Source organism: Armigeres subalbatus, chromosome 1 (assembly GCF_024139115.2).
Source record: "Armigeres subalbatus isolate Guangzhou_Male chromosome 1, GZ_Asu_2, whole genome shotgun sequence".
NCBI lineage: Eukaryota > Metazoa > Arthropoda > Insecta > Diptera > Culicidae > Armigeres > Armigeres subalbatus.
In genome coordinates, this window is record NC_085139.1 from 86427493 (window position 1) to 86451384 (window position 23892).

Here is a 23892-nt window from a genome sequence, read left to right on the forward strand (position 1 = left end):
TTTGTAATAGGAACGTTTGCCTTTCTAATTAAGAGACCATGCACAAGAAGCCGGAATAGCGGAAGGCGAGAGTGGATAGCAGCTGAAACCCCAACAGCAGCAGTCGAGAACACGGCAGGTATATGCCAATTCTCATGACCAGCGGCCATTACAGGAAGCAAATGTCTTCAAATGTCTTCAATATTAAAATAACGATTATTAGCGAGAAATTTCAAAATCCAATAGGTTTGTAAATTCAATAATCTCCTTGTTTTACTGATGTGGAATAATATTTATTTTTTTAACATACAAATTGTTGAATTCAAGAGAATATTCTTTAAAATTAGTTAACTTTTTTATGACGAGTTTCCCCTGGATATTGTACTGAGGCGAATTTTTAACTGAATTTTCACGTGGAATTCTTTCAAATTTCTTTTTAAAGAATATCCTGTTGGGATTCAAAATTTACTGTGAAATACTTGAAGAAACATCCAGAGAATTTTCTGAAGGAACTTCCGGTAAAATTTCTAGATCAACTTCCGGATAAATTTCTGATGGAGCTTCTTATAACTTCTTTTGGATGGAGCTTCTTTCCCGATTTCCCGAGGAATTCCTGTTGGAACACCCAAAGGATTTACTGAAGAAACTTCCGGAAAAAGTTCAGAAGGAAGTTCCGGAGGAATTCTTGGAGGAACTCCAGGATGAATTCCGGATGTTTTTTTCTGGAGGAATACCTGATGGATTTTTGAAAGATATTTCTGAGGAATTACTGAAGCAATTTCCGGTGGAATTCCTGAAGAAACTTCTGGAGAAATTCTTGAAGGTAGTTCTGGATGAATTCTTGGAGGAGCTTCCTGATGTATTGCTGCAGAAATTTCCGAATGCGATCCTGGAGGAAATACCAGATAAATTTCATAGTATACTTACGGAGGCATTCTTGGAGAGTCATTCGGCAACTTTCTTAAAAGATCTTCCAGAGGAAGAACTTCCGGAGGGATCCCTTGTGGAGCTTCCGCCGCAATCCCGGGAAAACCTTCGGAAAAAATCCTGGAAGAACTACTGGAGGAATTCGTGAAGGAACTACTGAAGGAGTTCTGGAGAAACTTCTGGAACTTCTTCCAAATGAGGTCCTGGAGGATTTTTTGGAAAAATCCCTGAAACTTTCGGACAATATCTTGGAGGGATTACAGAAAGAATGCCAGGACGATTTTTTGAAGAAATTCATAGAGGAATTCGCGTAGTAAATACTGGAATAATGTCCAAAAATATTTCTAGAAGAATAATCAAAGGAATTCAAGGAAAAAATTAACAAAAGTATGTAGTAAGTTTCCTTTGAATTTCTTTTAGGTAGATTTTCCCGTAGAAATTTACCTTGAAAATTATGAGAAATACACATTTAACACCAGCATAATTTCAATTTCTTATTGACATTTGTAAGAATTTTAATTGAAAATTAATTGAGACAATTTTCTTGTGGAAATTAAAAGGGATTTATGGTGGGAATTGTGGAAATCAAGATGAATTTTCCATTTAAATTTTGGAGGATTTTCTTTATGTTTTTTTACGGAAATTATTAAATATAAATTTTGTACTGAATTTACAATTTCAATTCTCTTGAATATAGACAGGAAATTCCTCATAATTTTCATCGGAAATTCTTTTAAAAATTCACATTCAAATTAAATTCAAAATTCAAAAATTCAATATTTTCTCTCGTTGGCTTATTGATTGTCTTCAAATAAGTAGATAAGTCTTCAAATGTTTTTAAAAGTCTTCAAAATGTCTTCACGAAATAAATGTCTTCACAGAGATTCAAATAAGGGTATGCGATAACACACTTTTCCTAACGAAACGAAACGAAACGAAATTTAAAATGTCTTTGTTGATTCGGAACGAAACGAAACGAAATATAGATTTACTTTCGAGTCTTCGAAACGATACGAAATCAGGGTCCATTTAATTCGAAATTTTTCGAAACGAAACGAAATTTTATTTTTTTCCGCGGAATTTTTATTAAATTGGTTTTATATTATGTACGGATTTTCGATTTTACTTTTCAAAGTCAAATAACTGTTTTGCGATAAATAGAGTTATAATAAGAGAAGAAGTAGTCTGTGGTAAATCACCTCGCTCCCGTTTATATACAATTGGCAATAAGGCAATACTTCAGCATTTGTGCCGCTTTCAAAGCAATACATGGAGCGTGTTCTTCCGAATCTGATCAATCAGTTCAGTTTTATATCAGTAATTGAATTGTGCCCTTCCGCGTAGGAGGAAATTCTCACTGAACAACATGATATTGAAAGGTACACGATTGGAACTTTCGAATACAGTCAAATTTCTTGGCGTAGTTCTTGATACCAAACTTAACTGGAACATGCATTTAGAACACGTCATTAATAAAGCGACAAATGCTCTATGGATCAGAAAACGAGTTTTTGGTAGGCAATGGGGACTTAAGCCGAAAATTATCCGTTGGATATATTCAGCTATAGTAAAACCAAGAATTACCTATGGTTCGTTGGACTGGTGACCAAAGACGAAAGAGAAGATCGTTCAGATGAAACTCGAAAAACTTCAACGATTAGCGACTATCTCAATTACAGGTGCAATGAGCAGTACACCATCGAGTGCACTAAATGCTTTACTGTACATGCTTCCTCTGCATCAAATTGTACAATAAGAAGCTCAAAAGATTGCCTTGAGGATCAGAAGATCCGAAAACCTCTTAGGAGGTGACCTTAAGGGTCATCTTAGCATTCTAAAAAAAACTTCAGTTTAAACTCCCTAGTAATAAACAATGAAAACTGGATGAAGAAAAAGTACAATTTCAATAGACTGTAATTGATCCTGGGCGCAAAACATTCAACCGGAGGACCAACACTTCGTTCAGGATCAATTACGTTTTATACTGACGGTTCAAAATTGAACAACTAAGTGGGAGCAGGAGTTACTGGCCCTGGGATAGACATATCGATTCCCATGGGCAGTTGGCCATCCGTATTCCAAGCGGACGTTCACGCAATTCTAGAGTGTTCTGTAATATGTTTGCGTAGGTACTACAGACACTCAAATATATGCATAACTAGCTGTATGTACCCGGTCTTGCTCGGAGTTTCCAGTTTGATTCGCAGTTTTTTTTTACAAATCGGAAAATGAATAAACTAATTGGTAAACAGGATATGTGTGATTTTTTATTGATACTTCATTATTTGATTGAAAGAAGGCAGATTTCATTTGAAAACATTGACTGATTTTGGAAAAGGGAGCGAACCCATAATCGCCATATTCCGGGCAAACGTCTATTTCTAAAGAAGGACAAACATCCACCGATGCCTTATTCCGAGCAAACGTCTATTTTTAAAGAAGGGATCACATTCACCATCCAGAAGGAAACACATTAATCATTGCTTTTTACGTTGGGCAAACCATGATTTCGATAAATGGTTGAATTGATCGATAACTAAACAATACAATAATGGGTTCAGAAGTTAGGCTGGAGCACACACACAAACATACAAACATTGAGTTTTATATATCTCGGCAACTTATTCAAAACGACGTATGTGATTTTGTAAACAAAGATGCATACGTCGATTTGTCAAATATGATGACACTCCACGCAAACCAATACAACGAACATGTAGCCGAAACCTCCCCTACCTGTATGTGGCGATAGTTTGCGTGGGAGTGCTATCAGATTGCAGAAATCAACGTTTAAATTTTTGTTTACAAAATCACATACGTCACATACGTTGAATAAGTATCCGAGATATATAGATAGCTAATAGCTATATGTATCCGGCTTTGCTAGGGACTGAAAAGTAAATTATAGAATTAAAATGTCCAATGCTGTAGCACGAAACCCACAGAGGTAGATCTACCGCTCATAGAATTGAACCTTTGTATCAATATATTTTTATATCTTTGTTTGGCCCTACCTTTTCAATAAACATCTTCCAAAAATAGAGAATAAGTGTACCAAATCTGGTTGGAATTTATCCTGGGAGTTACACTGAATTGCTCATTTTTAAAGACAACCCCTTCCCCATAACTTTCCCTTTTCCAAAATGACCCTCCCACCTTCTTTGTTATCTTCTCCTTAGAATAGAAAATGTGTGCACCAAATTTGGCTGAAATTGGTACTGGGAGTTGGGTGTTACACTGAATTGCTCTTTTCTAAAGACAACCCTTCCCCTTACCCTCCCCTTTTCCCAATGATCATCCCACCCCTTTGTTATTTTCTCCTTAGGATAGAGAATGTGTACCAAATTTGGATGAAAGCGGTCCAGGGGTTCAAAAGAAACACTGAATTGCCTGTTTTCTGAACAATACCCTCCCCCAGACCCTCCCCTCTTTCCCAAATTACACTTCCATGTGATCGACTTCTCTTAGTGAATATGTGTACAATATTTGGTTGATATGGGTACTGGAAGTTGGGAGTAACACTGAATTGCTCGTTTTATAAAGACAACCCCTCCCCATACCCTCCCTCTTTTTACAATGACCGCCCCACCCCATTTGTTATCTTTTCTTTAGGGTAGAGAATGTGTATCAAATTTGGTTGAAATCGGTGCAGGGGTTCAGAATTTACTCTAAATTACCCGTTTTCTGAACAATACCCTCCCTCCAGACCCTCCCCTTTCCCAAAATCTCTCATATGATTGTTTCCTTATAGTGAATATGTGTACAAAATTTGGTTGAAATCGGTCCTGGGAGATGAAAGTTACACATAATTGTTCGTTTTCTAAACAAAACCCCTCCCCTTTCCTAAATGACCCTCCACCCCTTTGTTAACTTCCCTGAGGATAGAGAACGTGTGTACCAAATTTGGGTGGATTCGGCCTAGTGGTTCAGAAGTAGTTAGCGAACATACATACATAGATTGGTTTTTATATATATAGAAGAAGAAGATAGATAGAAGAAGATGTCCGACAGCCAAGCAGCTTTAAATGCATTAAAGTCGGCAACATGAACTTCAAAACAAGTTTGGGAATGCATTCAGTCCCTCCAAAAATGGTCTTCCAGGACACTGTGGAATAGATGGTAACGAAAGAGCCGATATGCTGGCGAGACTCGGATCATCAAGTCGGTTTACAGGACCGGAACCTTTTTGCAGCTTACCAACTTCTTCTCTTCGTATGAAGATATGGGAATCTATGAAAATAGAAACCAATTTTAGGAACGCAACTAATGCCAGGCAATCAAACCGCTTTATCACTCCAAATGTTTCCATAACTCGCAACATCTTAGAATTATCTAAAAAAGACCTACACACTTTAAATAAATTGCAGATTTCTGTGATATTTCACCGAAATCTCAACAGCAGAACTGTTCGGTAAAAATTTTACAGATTTTTTGGTGGTTTTGACAGTTGAACAAAGGAAAATACCGCAGAAAATCGGTGAAATAATTACCAAACAAATCTGCTGTTGAGATTTCGGTGAATTGAAGCAAAATTCACCGAAATCTGTGAAATGATTTAAGTGTGTAAGCACTTATACGGGTCGATATCTTTTGAAACTTAAAGGTAAACTTCAAAATGATCTATGTCGCTTCTGTGATATAGAAAAAGAATACTCGGAGCATCTGTTATGCCGTTGTCCGGCAATTTTTCGAACAAGACAAAAGTTCCAGTTGGAATGTAGAACCATTGAAGAAGAATAAATAAGCGTTAATAGAAAAAATGTATAACATAAAGTTTTGAAAATAGTTTTATGATTTAGTTCAGCGGCGCAGCCAAAATTTTTGCTAATATGAAGTATGGTTTAAGTTTAAATTTGTTTCGAAATTCCGCGGAATTCCGTTCAATTTCGTGAAAAGCTGGGTTTTTCTTGCGAAATTTTTGTAATTTTACGAATCGAAACGAAATGAAGAAATCAGATTTCGCCATGCTCAAATTCCGCGGAATTTCGTTTCGAACCACCTGAAACGAAATTTTTCGAAATACCGCATATGCTTAGATTCAAATGTCTTCAAATTGAAGACATGTCTTCAAATCTGGCATCTTTGCTCATATCCGCCAAATCCGCATCAAAAACAGCCATGTCAAGTCTCTCCGCACTAGTCATTCTCAGACTTGATCGATCCGCATCAATACAATAGGTAGTAGCTCAGTTTGTGCCACCCAATGCAAGAACAGGCAAAATAGCATCAACCATTCGTCCCTAGCCAATCGATTGTAAAACATTCTTCCAATAAATATGTTCTTATTTTCTTTTAAACAAAAACTTGTAAACTTTCTTTACTTCTTAATATCCTAATATCATATGATAAAACATAATACATTGCATAATGATATCTACACAAAAATCCATTATCCTTTATGTGAAAATATAATCAATCAAAGGGGATTTTCACGTAAAATTTACCTAGTCATACCATGGAATGGGTTGACGTTTGACATGTTTTGTCATTTATTATCATCCCGTAGCATTTACGTGAAAAGTGCTGTGAAAAAAATCCATGTAAGTTTTCACGTAAACCTTACGATAATATTTTTCAGAGTGTAGTCTAAGACTATTATTATGTTATAACAAGTATCGTTTCCAAACTAACTGTTATTATCTTTGATGTACTAATGATTAGTCATTAGTCAGCTATAGAATTCACTTTTCGGTGGGGAAGCAAAACTCCATCACGCCCATTCCCTATTTATTAGTAAACATTTACGAGAATGAAGCCGTCATAAGATTGTTCATATACCATCATTATAATATATGATATTTTTCAATTCAACTTATCTCATCGTCACAAGGAACGGATCAGCAAAGAATTGCGAAAAGAAGAGATTTCACATCATTATCTATAATGAAAAAGGACCCTGCCTGACTGCACCACCATTATTCAGAGCTCCAAGACAGGATGTCCATTGGATCACACGCACATGCGTTAAACCAGTGCGTCAATGCCAGATATGTGACACGGGACCAAACAAAAATAATCAACATGTGATATCACCAAGACATGATACGTCTTTAGGTGCCTTCTCAGTGTTAATGGCGTGAACCCACCCATCGCACCAAGATAACATATCAGAGGGGGAGGAATATCATTGTACTTGCCACATAATATACAAATTTATGCATTTGGCTGGCATCGGAAACTCTCTGTGGAGAGTGCTTCTTGAGCACTATAAGCATAGAGTCTTGTAAAAAGGTAATTGCCATAAATGCAATAATCTTGCAAAAGACCAAGAAAATGTTATTTGTTCAATTAACTAAAAGCGAAGGTAATTTGCTAGACTACTTGACATTGACTATGGAAATATACCATTCGATTGGATATAACTGGCTTTTAGTGAAATATTTGATTAGTTGGTCAGATATTGACAACAGTATGATTAATTTGATTATCCAAGTCTTTTTTGTCGTTCAGACAAACATTGCAGTACAAGCCAAAGCAACTGGTATAAATCAAAATCTAATACTGAAGGCTGTCAAACCAATTCGGATTGCGTTTGCATTGGTAAATAAATGATGTCATCCACTCTGCAACCATTATTGAATAATTCGAAGAAAAAAAATACTTTAGGTCATAAATTACCTCGATCGACCTTACCTTAGCCGATGCAGTAACACCTCTTTTAAAGTAGCTAAAAAATATCGCATTCTGCGAGCGGCTGACAATTCCAGCCCATAATATTTACATACAGGGAAATGCGCGCGACGACGCACGCACAAAGCACACTCGTCGTCGTCGTCTTGTGTAGGCCACTTACCTGCATCTGTGCAAGCCTTGATGTCATACCGGCGGGGGTGGCTCCGGCCATCGCCGTCACCGTCGTTGTCGGGCCTTGTGTCGCCATATTGGGTCCGGGGGGCACGCTTACTTGTTGCAGCCAGCTACAAAAAAAAGTTGTTCTCTGTCACCCGATCTTTTCCACCTTGATGATGGCTCTTCTGGTACCGCACCGCAAACACTGACTACTGGCTGATTCACCACTGCCTGGCACTGCACTCGCTCTCGCCACCGCACGCACCACTTTTCGACTGATGGCGCACTTCTCGCTGTTTCGTTTACACGTGAGTTGTCGATCGGATTTGGCACTGACACTGATTGACGATTTGTGATCCGGAACTTACTGCGATTGATTATTTGCCTACACACGCACGTGTTTTCGAGATCAGTGGCCGTGTTGGAATAAAATAGGGGAAATGGCGGCAATGGCAGGTTTTGTTCTTTTACTAGCAGGGGTTTTGGTTTGAAATCTTTTAAGATTTGGCCATTTGATTTATTGATTCAACCAAATGAAGCAAAAATGGTCATAGAAACTCCGCCCCAGACCATAATAGACCGAAACCCGTCAAATTCGTCGTTTCCCCTATCATGAAAAACGATCTTCACCGCGTAGTCACCGGATGATATTCGCAAGCGATACTCCTGGTTTAAGTAAACTTCTTCTTTTAAAGTGATTTCACGGCGACTTCCTTGAGTTGATCGTAAAAATAACCGCTCAGCAATGAATCTTCGTTATATGTATTTCACTTAACTCTATCGGGTTGCAAACAGACCGGTAAATGTGCGTTTGTGGAACCTCGGTACGCCAACTGATGTGAAGTTTTTTTTTGCAACTGAACGGTCTTTCAGTGAGTCATTTTGAACGACGACGACGACGTTGGGCGAAGGCGATCATGGCGTAGGTATGAAGCCGGCCATTTTCGGGTTTATAGCTGTTGCAAATTGTCAATTTTGCCTTTCTTGTTTATCGACATTGTGGTGAAAAGCTGAGCTTTTCCGAGTATTGCAGATTTTCCTTTCGTTGAATATAAAAGTTCCGTAGAAAATCTGAAGTTTTATGAAATATTGGAAATAAAAATGCGACTTAAATTAAATAATATTAGAAATAGAAATAAAAATGCGACATTAAAGTAAATTTTCTATGGACAAAATATTTGTGCATGTGCATTTTCGTTTTCTTTTTGGGAATTATCCGGACTTGAATTCGAAATGGCGATCAGTATTCAATTGATCCAATGAGATTTATAAATGTTTTCTTTGATTTTTTTAGAAATGAAAATCAATGAGATTTTCAATTCAGTTGATTTTTTTCATAGCTGGCTTCCGAATGCAATTAATGATTAAAAAACGATTTTTTTTAAACATTAAAAAGATTTGACAGAATCTGTCGATCAATTGAACAATTATGCTAGTTTACTGATTTTGGTGAGTCACGGAGTAAGAATCGTAGAAATGTGCATTCGGTCCATGGTAAATCAAGCCGAAAAATCAATCACCTAAGTTCAGCATCATTGCCAAGTGGATTAATCTGTGATTTTTGCCCACGTTCCTCGCAATAGGAACTAAAGCAATAAAGTATCAACTTCCAATCGCGGATACGTAGTCGGTACTAGTTTGTTTCGGTCGGATGGGGGCGACTTTTGTCGAAACGTTCGTTCTCCGTGTGGCGCGGAAACAAAGTGACATTAGACGCGTGGGAATGCACCAGCGCCGACCGTTTGCTCTGGCTGTTGGCGGGACCTGTTCCACCACCAACCAGTCGAATACGAGATAGAAAAATGGATCGTGCGATGACCTAGTTGAATCGATCTGTGGAGAGGAGCAACAAACTGCGGCTGAAATGGTAGTAATGACACCATCAATAGGCTGAGCTCGCGGGGACGAAAAAGGGAAGATTGTCCAGATTTGGAGATGATTGGTGGTATGAAGATTAAATTCATTGACAGCAGCTAAGTGGTGACCTTCAAACGCTGTTTCGTTTTAGGGATTAGTTTTGAGGTTTATACTGCGCAGTGGAATTAAACGAAATGTAAGTTGTAACAACCAACCGCCCTACAACATTGTGACTGCTCAATCATCTTCGCCTAACGAGATTCCAATTACATATGTTAATGAGAAATTTAAAAGTATCACAATTCCTATAGTCAAAACTTCAACAAAATTTCCATACTGTTTTAGATATTCGAAATTAATCAATTTACACGGCCAATTGGTACATATAAATGTGGCTTGATAGAATAATGATATGTATAAATAAATTCAATTTAATTTGCCAAAACAAGAAAATAAATTAAATAATAATGTATAACTATGTTATCATAAGAAAATGAACATAGAAACCCTTGAAATAATAAACAAACTAAGGACTCCGAATAAACGGAGAGTACTGGCAAGGGAAGTTATTATTCAGATAGAGACAAATATTCTAACATATGGATCCCGATTGAGAAGGCGGAAATCCTTAAATTCAGTTTCCGACGAGAAAGGCAGTGATCATAGAAAATAAAGGCAAAAAAAACTTCTAAATCGAGATGAGCCGGCCAAGAGCCGAAAATCTCATTAATAAAGATAAATAATAATAATAAGCTTCTAAATGAAATATGCGAATCATATTTCGGAATCCGATAGGGAAGGCGGAGGTCCTGAAATTGGGACTCCAATAGGGAAGGCGGAGATCCTTGAACATGGGCACTGATTGAGAAGGCAGATGCCCTGTAAAAAACTTTAATGTGGAATTTAAATATACCCTAATGCAGACTTCGATGGGGAAGGCGGATATTTTGATAATTACCGCTCGGCTCTACACAGCCATAAGTACTTGCATATTTTTTTTCTATTTGCAACTTTTAACAACTACCATAGCAACACTACTAATATTCTTCTAATGGTTTTTTCTCAGTAATTCGAACATGACTGAACACGAGAAAATAAAAGCTTTTCGAAACGAGAATAGAAAATTGAGAACGAAGATATGCCACGAAGATCCGAATGAAACTAGTGATGTCGAATTACTGGTACAGCAGCCAGAAGCCAATCAACATGTCCGCCATAGCAGAACTCGCATCGATACGTCATCGCCAGTAATGTCTTGGGCATCAACCGGCCTCCACGAGCGGTATGCCAATCAACGCATCAGGTATTCCGGAATGTCTTCCTTCGAATGGAGAAACGTAGATAGAAAGTCTTATGAGCACTGAAAAACAAATCATTTCAACTGATGAAATAACTAGGATGGGTATTTTTAAAACCAAAGCTGGTGAAAAGTTGTTAGAAGTTTACGGAAGTACAGCAAACCGACCTGGAATGCCGGATGAGGAAATGGAACCGTATTCCAATGCCCTTGCCTGATTGAACGTGTTTTTTGGTTCAAGGACATATATAGGGAACCGCCTTTCAAGAGGTTAGGAAGCCTCCTTTCAAGAGGCTCAGAGTCTCCTTTCAAGAGGCTCGGAAGCCTTCTTTCAAGAGGCTCGGAAGCCTCCTTTCAAGAGGCTCGGAAGCCTTCTCGGAAGCCTTCTTTCAAGAGGCTCGTAGTCGGTACTAGTTTGTTTCGGTCGGATGGGGGCGACTTTTGTCGAAACGTTCGTTCTCCGTGTGGCGCGGAAACAAAGTGACATTAGACGCGTGGGAATGCACCAGCGCCGACCGTTTGCTCTGGCTGTTGGCGGGACCTGTTCCACCACCAACCAGTCGAATACGAGATAGAAAAATGGATCGTGCGATGACCTAGTTGAATCGATCTGTGGAGAGGAGCAACAAACTGCGGCTGAAATGGTAGTAATGACACCATCAATAGGCTGAGCTCGCGGGGACGAAAAAGGGAAGATTGTCCAGATTTGGAGATGATTGGTGGTATGAAGATTAAATTCATTGACAGCAGCTAAGTGGTGACCTTCAAACGCTGTTTCGGGTACCTATAAGGGATTAGTTTTGAGGTTTATACTGCGCAGTGAAATTAAACGAAATGTAAGTTGTAACAACCAACCGCCCTACAACATTGTGACTGCTCAATCATCTTCGCCTAACGAGATTCCAATTACATATGTTAATGAGAAATTTAAAAGTATCACAATTCCTATAGTCAAAACTTCAACAAAATTTCCATACTGTTTTAGATATTCGAAATTAATCAATTTACACGGCCAATTGGTACGTATAAATGTGGCTTGATAGAATAATGATATGTATAAATAAATTCAAATTAATTTGCCAAAACAAGAAAATAAATTAAATAATCAAGTATAATTATGTTATCATAAGCAAATGATCATAGAAACCCTTGAAATAATAAACAATCTAAGGACTCCGATTTAACGGAAAGAACTGATAAGGGAAGTTATTATTCAGATAGAGACAAATATTCTAAAACATATGGATCCCGATTGAGAAGGCGGAAATCCTTAAATTCAGTTTCCGACGAGGAAGGCGGTGATCATAAAAAATAAAGGCAATAAAACCTTCTAAATCGAGATGAGCCGGCCAAGGGCCGAAAATCTCATTAATAAAGATAAATAATAATAATAAGCTTCTAAATGAAATATGCGAATCATATTTCGGACTCCGAAAGGGAAGGCGGAGGTCCTGAAATTGGGACTCCTATAGGGAAGGCGGAGATCCTTGAACATGGGTACTGATTGAAAAGGCAGATGCTCTGTAATAAACTTTAAGGTGGAATTCAAATATATCCTAATGCCTACTCCGATGGGGAAGGCAGAGATTCTGATGATTACCGCTCGGCTCTACTCAGCCACAAGTACTTGCACTTTTTTTTTTCTATTTGCAACTTCTAACAACTACCATAGCAACACTACTAATATTCTTCTAATGTTTTTTCTCAGTAATCCGAACATGACTGAACACGAGACGAGGTACTGAAGAAAATAAAAATTGAGAACGAAGATATGCCACGAAGATCCAAATGAAACTAGTGATGTCGAATTACTGGTACAGCAGCCAGAAGCCAATCAACATGTCCGCCATAGCAGAACTCGCATCGATACGTCATCGCCAGTAATGTCTTGGGCATCAACCGGCCTCCACGAGCGGTATGCCAATCAACGCATCAGGTATTCCGGAATGTCTTCCTTCGAATGGAGAAACGTAGATAGAAAGTCTTATGAGCACTGAAAAACAAATCATTTCAACTGATGAAATAACTAGGATGGGTATTTTTAAAACCAAAGCTGGTGAAAAGTTGTTAGAAGTTTACGGAAGTACAGCAAACCGACCTGGAATGCCGGATGAGAAAATTGAACCGTATTCCAATGCCCTTGCCTGATTGAATGAGTATTCTGGTTCAATGACATATATAGGGGAACCGCCTTTCAAGAGGTTAGGAAGCCTCCTTTCAAGAGGCTCGGAAGCCTCCTTTCAAGAGGCTCGGAAGCCTCCTTTCAAGAGGCTCGGAAGCCTCCTTTCAAGAGGCTCGGAAGCCTTCTCGGAAGCCCCCTTTCAAGAGGCTCGGAAGCCTTCTCGGAAGCCTCCTTTCAAGAGGTTAGGAAGCCTCCTTTCAAGAGGCTCGGATGCCTCCTTTCAAGAGTCTCGGAAGCGTCCTTACAAGAGGCTCGGAAGCGTCCTTTCAAGAGGCTCGGGAGCGTCCTTTCAAGAGGCTCGGAAGCGTCCTTTCAAGAGGCTCGGAAGCCTCCTTTCAAGAGGCTTGGAAGCCTCCTTTCAAGAGGCTTGGAAGCCTCCTTTCAAGAGGCTCAGAGCCTCCTTTCAAGAGGCTCAGAGCCTCCTTTCAAGAGGCTCAGGAAGCCTCCTTTCAAGAGGCTCGGAAGCCTCCTTTCAAGAGGCTCGGAAGCCTCCTTTCAAGAGGCTCGGAAGCCTCCTTTCAAGAGGCTCGGAAGCCTCCTTTCAAGAGGCTCGGAAGCCTCCTTTCAAGAGGCTCGGAAGCCTCTTTTCAAGAGGCTCAGAAGCCTCCTTTCAAGAGGCTCGGAAGCCTCCTTTCAAGAGGCTCGGGCCTCCTTTCAGAGGCTCAGAAGCCTCCCTTTCAAGAGGCTCAGGAAGCCTCCTTTCAAGAGGCTCAGGAAGCCTCCTTTCAAGAGGCTCAGGAAGCCTCCTTTCAAGAGCTCAGAAGCCTCCTTTCAAGAGGCTCAGAAGCCTCCTTTCAAGAGGCTCGAAGCCTCCTTTCAAGAGCTCTGAAGCCTCCTTTCAAGAGCTCAGGAAGCCTCCTTTCAAGAGGCCAGAAGCCTCCCTTCAAGAAGCTCAGAAGCCTTCTCAGAAGCCCCCTATCAAGAGGCTCAGAAGCCTTCTCAGAGCCTCCTTTCAAGAGGTTAGGAAGCCTCCTTTCCAAGAGGCTCGGATGCCTCCTTTCAAGAGTCTCAGAAGCGTCCTTTCAAGAGGCTCGGATGCCTCCTTTCAAGAGTCTCAGGAAGCGTCCTTTCAAGAGGCTCAGGAAGCGTCCTTTCAAGAGGCTCAGGAGCGTCCTTTCAAGAGGCTCAGGCGTCCTTTCAAGAGGCTCAGGAAGCCTCCTTTCAAGAGGCTTGGACGCCGCCTTTCAAGAGGCTTGAAGCCTCCTTTCAAGAGGCTCAGAAGCCTCCTTTCAAGAGGCTCAGGAAGCCTCCTTTCAAGAGGCTCAGAGCCTCCTTTCAAGAGGCTCAGAAGCCTAGTTTCAAGAGGCTCAGGAAGCCTCCTTTCAAGAGGCTCAGGAAGCCTCCTTTCAAGAGGCTCGGAAGCCTCCTTTCAAGAGGCTCAGAAGCCTCCTTTCAAGAGGCTCAGGAAGCCTCCTTTCAAGAGGCTCCAGGCCTCCTTTCAAGAGGCTCAGAAGCCTCCTTTCAAGAGGCTCAGAAGCCTCCTTTCAAGAGGCTCAGAAGCCTCCTTTCAAGAGGCTCAGAAGCCTCCTTTCAAGAGCTCAGAAGCCTCCTTTCAAGAGGCTCAAGCCTCCTTTCAAGAGGCTCAGAAGCCTCCTTTCAAGAGGCTCAGAGCCTCCTTTCAAGAGGCTCAGAAGCCTCCTTTCAAGAGCTCAAGCCTCCTTTCAAGAGGCTCAGAGCCTCCTTTCAAGAGGCTCAAGCCTCCTTTCAAGAGGCTCAGGAAGCCTCCTTTCAAGAGGCTCAGGCCTCCTTTCAAGAGGCTCAAGCCTCCTTTCAAGAGGCTCAGGAAGCCTCCTTTCAAGAGGCTCAAGCCTCCTTTCAAGAGGCTCAGGAAGCCTCCTTTCAAGAGGCTCAGAAGCCTCCTTTCAAGAGGCTCAGGCCTCCTTTCAAGAGGCTCAGAAGCCTCCTTTCAAGAGGCTCAGGAAGCCTCCTTTCAAGAGGCTCAGAAGCCTCCTTTCAAGAGGCTCAGGAAGCCTCCTTTCAAGAGGCTCCAGGCCTCCTTTCAAGAGGCTCAGAAGCCTCCTTTCAAGAGAGCTCAGAGCCTCCTTTCAAGAGGCTCAGGCCTCCTTTCAAGAGGCTCAGAAGCCTCCTTTCAAGAGGCTCAGAAGCCTCCTTTCAAGAGGCTCAGAGCCTCCTTTCAAGAGGCTCAGAAGCCTCCCTTTCAAGAGCTCCAGAAGCCTCCTTTCAAGAGGCTCAGGAAGCCTCCTTTCAAGAGGCTCAGGAAGCCTCCTTTCAAGAGGCTCAGGAAGCCTCCTTTCAAGAGGCTCAGAAGCCTCCCTTTCAAGAGGCTCAGAGCCTCCTTTCAGAGGCTCAGAAGCCTCCTTTCAAGAAGGCTGGAAGCCTCCTTTCAAGAGGCTCAGAGCCTCCTTTCAAGAGGCTCAGAGTCTCCTTTCCAGAGGGCTCAGGCCTCCTTTCAAGGCTCAGGCACCTCCTTTCAAGAGGCTCAAGCCTCTCCTTTCAAGAGGCTCAGGAAGCCTCCTTTCAAGAGGCTCAGAGCCTCCTTTCAAGAGGCTCCAGGCCTCCTTTCAAGAGGCTCAGGCCTCCTTTCAAGAGGCTCCAGGAAGCCTCCTTTCAAGAGGCTCAGAGCCTCCTTTCAAGAGGCTCAGGCCTCCTTTCAAGAGGCTCAGGAAGCCTCCTTTCAAGAGGCTCAGGAAGCCTCCTTTCAAGAGGCTCAGAAGCCTCCTTTCAAGAGGCTCAGGAAGCCTCCTTTCAAGAGGCTCAAGCCTCCTTTCAAGAAACTCAGAAGCCTCCTTTCAAGAGGCTCAGGAAGCCTCCTTTCAAGAGGCTCAGAAGCCTCCTTTCAAGAGGCTCAGGAAGCCTCCTTTCAAGAGGCTCAGAAGCCTCCTTTCAAGAGGCTCAGGAAGCCTCCTTTCAAGAGGCTCAGAAGCCTCCTTTCAAGAGGCTCAGGCCTCCTTTCAAGAGGCTCAGGCCTCCTTTCACAAGAGGCTCAGAAGCCTCCTTTCAAGAGGCTCAGAAGCCTCCTTTCAAGAGAGCTCAGGAAGCCTCCTTTCAAGAGGCTCAGGAAGCCTCCTTTCAGAAGGCTCAGAGCCTCCTTTCAAGAGGCTCAAGCCTCCTTTCAAGAGGCTCAGAGCCTCCTTTCAAGAGGCTCAGAAGCCTCCTTTCAGAGGCTCAGGAAGCCTCCTTTCAAGAGGCTCAGAGCCTCCTTTCAAGAGGCTCAGGCCTCCTTTCAAGAGGCTCAGGAAGCCTCCTTTCAAGAGGCTCAGAAGCCTCCTTTCAAGAGGCTCAGAGCCTCCTTTCAAGAGGCTCAGGAAGCCTCCTTTCAAGAGGCTCAGAAGCCTCCTTTCAAGAGGCTCAGAAGCCTCCTTTCAAGAGGCTCAGAAGCCTCCTTTCAAGAGGCTCAGAAGCCTCCTTTCAAGAGGCTCGGAAGCCTCCTTTCAAGAGGCTCAGAAGCCTCCTTTCAAGAGGCTCGAAGCCTCCTTTCAGAGGCTCAGGAAGCCTCCTTTCAAGAGGCTCAGAGCCTCCTTTCAAGAGGCTCAGAAGCCTCCTTTCAAGAGGCTCAGGAAGCCTCCTTTCAAGAGGCTCAGGAAGCCTCCTTTCAAGAGGCTCAGGAAGCCTCCTTTCAAGAGGCTCAGAAGCCTCCCTTTCAAGAGGCTCAGAAGCCTCCTTTCAAGAGGCTCAGAAGCCTCCTTTCAAGAGGCTCAGAGCCTCCTTTCAAGAGGCTCAGGAAGCCTCCTTTCAAGAGGCTCAGAAGCCTCCTTTCAAGAGCTCAGAGCCTCCTTTCAAGAGGCTGGAAGCCTCCTTTCAGAGCTCAAGCCTCCTTTCAAGAGGCTCAGAGCCTCCTTTCAAAGAGGCTCAAGCCTCCTTTCAAGAGGCCTGGAAGCCTCCTTTCAAGAGGCTCAGAAGCCTCCTTTCAAGAGGCTCAGAGCCTCCTTTCAAGAGGCTCAAGCCTCCTTTCAAGAGGCTCAGAAGCCTCCTTTCAAGAGGCTCGGAAGCCTCCTTTCAAGAGGCTCAGAAGCCTCCTTTCAAGAGGCTCAGGAAGCCTCCTTTCAAGAGGCTCAGAAGCCTCCTTTCAAGAGGCTCAGAAGCCTCCTTTCAAGAGGCTCGGAAGCCTCCTTTCAAGAGGCTCGGGAAGCCTCCTTTCAAGAGGCTCAGAAGCCTCCTTTCAAGAGGCTCGAAGCCTCCTTTCAAGAGGCTCAGAGCCTCCTTCAAGAGGCTCGGGAAGCCTCCTTTCAAGAGGCTCGGGAAGCCTCCTTTCAAGAGGCTCGGAAAGCTCCTTTCAAGAGGCACTGAAGCCACCTTTCCAGAGGCTCGTAAACCTCCTTTCAAGAGGCTCAGAGCCTCCTTTCAAGAGCTCAGGAAGCCTGGAAGCCTCCTTTCAAGAGGCTCGGGAAGCCTCCTTTCAAGAGGCTCGGGAAGCCTCCTTTCAAGAGGCTCAGAGCCTCCTTTCAAGAGGCTCAGAGCCTCCTTTCAAGAGGCTCGGAAGCCTCCTTTCAAGAGGCTCCAGAAGCCTCCTTTCAAGAGGCTCAGAGCCTCCTTTCAAGAGGCTCGGAAGCCCCCTTTCAAGAGGCTTGGAAGCCCCCTTTCAAGCGGCGTGGAAGCCCCCTTTCAAGAGGTTTGGAAGCCTCCGTTCAAGAGGCTCGGAAGCCGCCTTTCAAGAGGCTCGGGAAGCCTCCTTTCAAGAGGCTCGGGAAGCCTCCTTTCAAGAGGCTCAAGCCTCCTTTCAAGAGGCCTGGAAGCCTCCTTCAAGGCTCAGAAGCCTCCTTTCAAGAGGCTCAGGAAGCCTCCTTTCAAGAGGCTCAGAAGCCTCCTTTCAAGAGGCTCAGAGCCTCCTTTCAAGAGGCTCGAAGCCTCCTTTCAAGAGGCTCAAGCCTCCTTTCAAGAGGCTCAAGCCTCCTTTCAAGAGGCTCAGAGCCTCCTTTCAAGAGGCTCAGAAGCCTCCTTTCAAGAGGCCTCGAAGCCTCCTTTCAAGAGGCTCGAAAGCCTCCTTTCAAGAGGCTCAGAAGCCTCCTTTCAAGAGGCTCAGAAGCCTCCTTTCAAGATGCACAGAAGCCTCCCTTCAAGAGGCTCGGAAGCCTCCTTTCAAGAGGCTCAGCAGCCTCCTTTCAAGAGGCTCGAAAGCCTTCTTTCAAGAGGCTCGGAAGCCTCCTTTCAAGAGGCTCAGAGCCTCCTTTCAAGAGGCTCAGGCCTCCTTTCAAGAGGCTCAGAAGCCTCCTTTCAAGAGGCTCAGGAAGCCTCCTTTCAAGAGGCTCAGGAAGCCTCCTTTCAAGAGGCTCGGAAGCCTCCTTTCAAGAGGCTCAGGAAGCCTCCTTTCAAGAGGCTCAGAAGCCTCCTTTCAAGAGGCTCAGAGCCTCCTTTCAAGAGGCTCAGAAGCCTCCTTTCAAGAGCTCAGAGCCTCCTTTCAAGAGGCTCAGAGCCTCCTTTCAAGAGCTCGGAAGCCTCCTTTCAAGAGGCTCAGAGCCTCCTTTCAAGAGGCTCGGAAGCCTCCTTTCAAGAGGCTCAGAAGCCTCCTTTCAAGAGGCTCAGGCCTCCTTTCAAGAGGCTCAGAAGCCTCCTTTCAAGAGGCTCAGGAAGCCTCCTTTCAAGAGGCTCGGAAGCCTCCTTTCAAGAGGCTCAGAAGCCTCCTTTCAAGAGGCTCAGGAAGCCTCCTTTCAAGAGGCTCAGGAAGCCTCCTTTCAGAGCTCTGAAGCCTCCTTTCAAGAGGCTCAGAGCCTCCCTCAAGAGGCTCAGGAAGCCTCCTTTCAAGAGGCTCAGGAAGCCTCCTTTCAAGAGGCTCAGAAGCCTCCCTTTCAAGAGGCTCAGAAGCCTCCTTTCAAGAGGCTCAGGAAGCCTCCTTTCAAGAGGCTCAGGAAGCCTCCTTTCAAGAGGCTCAGAAGCCTCCTTTCAAAAGGCTCAGAAGCCTCAGAGCCTCCTTTCAAGAGGCTTGGAAGCCTCCCTTTCAAGAGGCTCGGAGCGTCCTTTCAAGAGGCTCAGAAGCCTCCTTTCAAGAGGCTCAGGAAGCGTCCTTTCAAGAGGCTCAGGAAGCCTCCTTTCAAGAGGCCTGGAAGCCTCCTTTCAAGAGGCTTGGAAGCCTCCTTTCAAGAGGCAGGAAGCCTCCTTTCAAGAGGCAGAGCCTTCTCAGAGCCTCCTTTCAAGAGGCTCGGAAGCCTCCTTTCAAGAGGTTAGGAAGCCTCCTTTCAAGAGGCTCGGAAGCCTGCTTTCAAGAGGCTTCAAGAGGCTTTCAAGAGGCCTTTCAAGAGGCTCGGAAGCCTCCTTTCAAGAGCCTTTCGGAAGCCTCCTTTCAAGAGCCTTTCGGAAGCCTCCTTTCAAGAGCCTTTCGGAAGCCTCCTTTCAAGAGCCTTTCGGAAGCCTCCTTTCAAGAGCCTTTCGGAAGCCTCCTTTCAAGAGCCTTTCGGAAGCCTCCTTTCAAGAGCCTTTCGGAAGCCTCCTTTCAAGAGCCTTTCGGAAGCCTCCTTTCAAGAGCCTTTCGGAAGCCTCCTTTCAAGAGGCTCGGAAGCCTCCTTTCAAGAGGCTCGGAAGCCTCCTTTCAAGAGGCTCGGAAGCCTCCTTTCAAGAGGCTCAGGAAGCCTCCTTCAAGAGGCTCAAGCCTCCTTTCAAGAGGCTCAAGCCTCCTTTCAAGAGGCTCTGGAAGCCTCCTTTCAAGAGGCTCAGAAGCCTCCTTTCAAGAGGCTCAGGAAGCCTCCTTTCAAAGGCTCGGAAGCCTCCTTTCAAAAGCTCGGAAGCCTCCTTTCAAGAGGCTCAGAGCCTCCTTTCAAGAGCTCAGGAAGCAGTGACGGAAATGTCATATCGATGTCATGGCACTAATTTGTTAATAACTTTTTCCACAAGTAACTTACAATCGTTTGTTTTATATAAACATAAAGCACTCAAAGGATACTAAAACTTTTCTAATAGGTCATTGCTCTAAATCTGAAACTGGCGACGTGAGAGCCGAATTAGTGTCAAATAACATTAATGTCGTGACATTCCGTGACATTTTTAAATTCGTTCTCATGCCTCACACTGTGTATTTAGAACAATGATCTGTTAGGCAAAGATGTAGGACCAATTAATAAAAAGAATCCGAATTGTGAATTACTTTTGAGAAAATCTATTAGCAAATTAGTAATAACAACCTCATGACATTTTTTGACGTTTCCCATCACTGCTCGGAAGCCTCCTTTCAAGAGGCTCGGAAGCCTCCTTTCAAGAGGCTCGGAAGCCTCCTTTCAAGAGGCTCAGAAGCCTCCTTTCAGAGAGCTCAGGCCTCCTTTCAAGAGGCTCAGAGCCTCCTTTCAAGAGCTCCAGAAGCCTCCTTTCAAGAGGCTCAGAAGCCTCCTTTCAAGAGGCTCAGAAGCCTCCTTTCAAGAGGCTCAGAAGCCTCCTTTCAAGAGGCTCAGAAGCCTCCTTTCAAGAGGCTCTGAAGCCTCCTTTCAAGAGGCTCAGGAAGCCTCCTTTCAAGAGGCTCAGAAGCCTCCTTTCAAGAGGCTCAGAGCCTCCTTTCAAGAGGCTCAGAAGCCTCCTTTCAAGAGGCTCAGAAGCCTCCTTTCAAGAGGCTCAGAAGCCTCCTTTCAAGAGGCTCAGAGCCTCCTTTCAAGAGGCTCAAGCCTCCTTTCAAGAGGCTCAGAAGCCTCCTTTCAAGAGCTCAAGCCTCCTTTCAAAGAGCTCAGGAAGCCTCCTTTCAACAGGCTCAGAAGCTCCTTTTCCTCCCTTTCAATAGGCTCAGAAGCCTCCTTTCAAGAGGCTCGGAAGCCTCCTTTCAAGAGGCTCGGAAGCCTCCTTTCAAGAGGCTCGGAAGCCTCCTTTCAAGAGGCTCGGAAGCCTCCTTTCAAGAGGCTCGGATGCCTCCTTTCAAGAGGCTCGGAAGCCTCCTTTCAAGAGGCTCGGAAGCCTTCTTTCAAGAGGCTCGGATGTGGCTCAATGTGAAGTATTGATACGGTCGTATAAACACATCATGCCCTTAAGAGATATTCATTTTATTCGCCCGCCCTACACTTAAACGATCTTATTTACAATTCTGAAGGTGTGTAAACTAATTTCGAGAAAATTACCTTAGGGATTTGGATTTTTTTTTCGAGAAACTTGGGGGAATTCACCTATACAATTACGATCAATTTCTAATAAATTTCCAACGGAATTCAGAGCAGTTTGTCGACGGAATTTCGAACAATTTACCAAGGATTTTTTTAAACTGTTTTCCGTGGAATATGCAAACAATTTTTATATGATATTTTGGGTAATTCCAGTTAACAATGTTGTGAACTTTTTTCAGAAAAATAACCTGTTGAGGTCGAAAGAATCAAACTTTTCAGTGAAATTTTTAAAGTTTCAAAAAATTTTGGGTTCAGAGGAATTTCTCGTTAAAATTAAACGATTAAAAAAAATTGAAGAACACCCACTAAAAATTTGAGAAACTTTTTGTGAAACTTTAGAAGATATTCCTGTATAAATGCAAGAGAAATCAACAACTCTTTCGGGTAAATTAAAAAAAAGAAACCCGAAGCAACTAGTTGAAAAGCTTGTATTGTTGAAAAATAAGATCTATCATTTAGAGTAGACAACGACCATATCATTTCCCATTCTAGCCACAACAATGTTGAAAACCTATTAAAAATCCAGTATTTTATATTTGGCTGTACCACTTAAACGATCTTATAATTCTGTTGCACAGGTTTATCCGCTCAATCATATACCAGAGGCATGAGATATAAATTCGTATGAAATTACATTTTGTGACGTTTTTGTACCACACTTTATTTATGGGAAAAAATATTTGTCAGTTCAGAGTTATAGAAGTTTTTATGCCTTGTTAAATGCATAATGAATTTTGAATTGTTAACAACTTTTGCAAACAAATTAGTCCCTTAGTCTTCACCATTTTCAATTATCGTCACAAGAAGGATTAAATTTAATTTACAAGCTGTTCTTGTTCAAGTTTATTAAAAAAAAAACAGTTAAAATATAACATAGCAGTTATGGTCAAATGCGTGCTATTTAATAAAAAATACTGCTGAAAAATATGTCTTTTTATCCAAATACATGTATAACTCAAATCAGAATCACTCGTTTGTGTTTAATAAGTCATTTGCGCGTAAATGCTTTTTTAGGGAACAATGTTCAAACAATAGTTGAAAATATTCCGTCTTCCTATCAGTTAACAAACAAGCCTTTTATTTAATTTAAAATTACGAATGTTGACTGCCTTCATTTCCGATCCATTTAATCGACTCCCAATAGGAGTAAATGCACAGCCAAATGGTTTGATTATGTTATCAAACACACGTGAATGGTGCTTTCAGCTCCCATTTGGAAAAACAATGAGTGCATTCACAAATCTCCCCGCCCCGCCATGGTGCGAGTCCATTAACGCTCGAAGCTTTGCACACCGCTTGCCATCCGCATTTAATTGACTCCAAACTCCGGTCCACCCCCCCACAGGGATTAAGCACGAAACTTGGTCGAAAATTAATTTCGTTCATTTCCATGTGTCGATCGAGCAGCAATCCGCGCCAGAATCACTGATTAATTAAATGAACTGCTCGCATGTGAAGTTCTCTTCCGCGAAAAACAATAAACACATGGCTGACCGGTAAACGGGGAAGGGCACATCGCTTCGCATTCCGCGCGAACGAAAAGGCGTAACGGAATGTCACACCCTCGCCTTCGCCCTGTCGCAGACAGTCATCGTAGTCGCCGCTCCCGTTGAATCATAGCGATGCCTCCAGCTGGCGTGGTAGTCATCCCCATTCACATTAAATTCGGTTTTTCGCAATTTATCAATAATTTCGCGTTGGATGTACAATGCATTTTTTCAGTTTCGTTAATTTAATTAAAATTCACGGTACATTAAACCACAGTTATTGTCGTCGCCGCGTTGTCACGCCTGAATAGAGTTTTGACAAGCCAAAAAATTTGAATTTTGTTTGTGGTCGTTCTGCGGTTGAGTAACTCTACCTTGTAAGCATGAACAACCGCTTTTTCGTTATGAAATCACTGCACTTTGCAATTTTTGTTGGTGCTCTCAATTTTGTTTGCTTTTTCCGCACTTGTAACTGATCAGCACTTCACGACACCTTGCATGACACTATTTTCTCGGAAGAAAGAAAACAATAAACGAGTACGGCACAACAATGGAAACTTCGTTTCGGAAACGAGCAACGAGATGGGACGGATAGAGAAACAAGTCTTGCCGCGACCGCTGTTTGCAAATAACTGAAGACTGCAAACTTGAGCCGATCGGTCAGATTGGGAAGTGAGTCGGCAGCTGCCTGGATCTTGTAGTGAACGGAGTTGTTGGTGGAGCCGGCGTATACATATTTGGGTGGCCGATCATCGTCGTTGTCGCAGTGGGTATATTCGTGAAGCGACCGGCGTGGCGCAGTAAACCATTGAAGAGGCCGGCAACAGGCGACCAACACCGACCGGCCCAGTTTGTTTTTGTTTATCTTTGCTTCGTTAGATTCATTCGTTGCGTGCGATGCAGTTGAATGTTATGCGAGGTTTTTCAATGCGTTGCATGACTGTGCGTGGCGTCGTGTTGCATATACACAGTGGTTTAATGTCCGGTTCTGTATGAAAATGTGTTTTATTTTATGTTCAACAAAAAAAAAAAGAAATTCGATTATTTGAGAATAATTGCTAGTAACTTGTTAGAGTGTCTGGGAGTAATTGTGATGCGGAGTCCATTTTATTTGTTGAAAGAGTGGACTGGTCTGTACAAGTCATCTGACAATACACCTAACACCAATATTTTTTTGTATTAGTCATTCAAGGAACTGTCAATTTAAAAACAAACCTGGATGAATACTGGCGGTGATAACATTTGATTTGAATTGAGGTGAATTGTAAGAGTAAGAGTAAGAGTAAGAGTAAGTGTACGATGCTGGACCACTATCCCCTAGACGATTATGACTGTAGCTTGCTTATT

General features: G+C 43.0%; 1 protein-coding gene across 5 annotated transcripts in view; it reads right to left on the reverse strand.

The window, feature by feature from the left end:
• LOC134227817 (zinc finger C2HC domain-containing protein 1C-like) overlaps positions 1-23194 on the reverse strand; it is a 283047-nt gene extending 259853 nt beyond the window's left edge. The window contains exons 1-3 of one of the 5 annotated variants that reach the window (XM_062709513.1): positions 22920-23191; positions 8326-8408; positions 7700-8080 (exon numbers count right to left, since the gene is read on the reverse strand). In XM_062709513.1, the coding sequence (XP_062565497.1) occupies positions 7700-7786 (87 nt within the window). In that variant the 5' untranslated portion in view covers positions 7787-8080; positions 8326-8408; positions 22920-23191. Of the gene's footprint in view, positions 1-7699; positions 8081-8325; positions 8409-8492; positions 8529-22810; positions 22849-22919 lie in introns of those variants that run through there. The other 4 variants (XM_062709520.1, XM_062709504.1, XM_062709528.1 and 1 more) reach the window with 4 other exon arrangements.
• Positions 23195-23892: the final 698 nt, after the last annotated feature.